This window comes from Galeopterus variegatus, unplaced genomic scaffold (assembly GCF_000696425.1).
Source record: "Galeopterus variegatus unplaced genomic scaffold, G_variegatus-3.0.2 Scaffold3913, whole genome shotgun sequence".
Classification (NCBI taxonomy): domain Eukaryota; kingdom Metazoa; phylum Chordata; class Mammalia; order Dermoptera; family Cynocephalidae; genus Galeopterus; species Galeopterus variegatus.
The window spans coordinates 4,693-6,046 of NW_007730024.1; the positions used below are offsets into that span (position 1 = coordinate 4,693).

At 40.5% G+C, this 1,354-nt stretch overlaps 1 protein-coding gene across 1 annotated transcript in view; it reads right to left on the minus strand.

Moving 5' to 3' along the window:
- The window catches only part of LOC103601865 (uncharacterized protein C5orf34-like), a gene marked incomplete at its 3' end in the record, with an annotated part of 11,388 nt that overhangs the window by 1,112 nt on the left and 8,922 nt on the right, over positions 1 to 1,354 (minus strand). The window contains exon 4 of the mRNA XM_008586275.1: positions 1,046 to 1,147. Within this exon, the coding sequence (XP_008584497.1) occupies positions 1,046 to 1,147 (102 nt within the window). The remainder of the gene's footprint in view (positions 1 to 1,045; positions 1,148 to 1,354) is intronic.

Sequence of the window (1,354 nt, forward strand, 5' to 3'; positions counted from 1 at the left end):
GAGCGCCGCTGCGCTTCCCAAGCGGCGCACTTATCCAGTGCGCCACCGGGCCGGCCCTGGTTTATGTTTTTTAATAACTAAGCTTAGGACTTCTGGAATTTAGGCATCTTGTAATATCATCTTCCTGGTATTCACGCTGCCAACCACAGAGGCTGGCACATAATAGTCAGCTAAAGCAAAGTCTATTTTGTAGAAGTGAAACACAACACTTCCAGAACCTGAAAATAAGATTATTCTTTAATAATAAAACTAGTAGAATCAATACTGGATAAACGAGATTAGCCATCTATACAAGGAGTCACCCACAAGAGAAAGTGACTGATTGTACTTGAAGCAGCCAGGTACAATCAAGGTACTGGGTAATATACCATATAAAAACTTAAGCCAAGTTAATCTTATTGGAACATATATGAAAACTATGTTGTCAAAAGAGGTTCGGCCTTCATGCAAGAAAAGGAGAGCCCCTCACCCCAACACCCTTCCCCTGCCCCCATATAAGCAGCTTTCTTCTAGTATTATTCATGGAAGTGAAACTCTCAATCTGGCCAACACTAATACTGCACTAGGGACGTGTCTTTTGTTGTGGAGTAGGACTAATGGAATGAAATAGTGCTAGAATAGAGCAGCCACTCAGTGAATATTTGCTTCATGAAGGCCAAAATCTCTCTTAGATTATCTAACTTCTTCTCTAATTCCAGGTCACTAGGCAACCTTCTGATATGGCTAATTCAGACAACTAGATCCTCTGATGCTTGGAAGGGGTATCCTAAATAACTAATATGAATATTACAGTCACTAGCAAAACTAATCCCTCACTGGCTTTGGAGTTGCCACATAAATCTTGTAAACCTGGTAAACGTGAGTCACAAGACCCCTGTACGCACTAATAAAATTAGTTTTGAGACCTATAAGATTCAGGACCAAGCAATAGGAGCACAGATGGCCTGGAAAAACTGTGTCCTCTTGTGAAAGTCTGTCTGCAAGGCTAGTCCCTTCCCCACTGTGACATCATTAAGTAGCTCCAACTCCAACACAGGTGTCTTACCTAAATGTAACACCCTTATACCAAACCACTTTCACCAGTTCAGGATAGGAATATTCTTCCTCATCAGACTGTCTCTGTAAAAGTGAGTCACAAAAATTCCACCTGTGAAGGATAAAATACAAGCTATTAATTCTAGTTACTCAATATAGTTACCTTTAAGTCAACAAAATTGTGCTGCTGTAACAAATTTATTTCTCATTTAACTCGTTAGGTCAAAGAAAAATAAAAATTAATATGAAAGTGTATTAATAAAATTTGGGCCGGCCCGTGGCTCACTCGGGAGAGTGCGGTGCTGATAACACCAAGGCC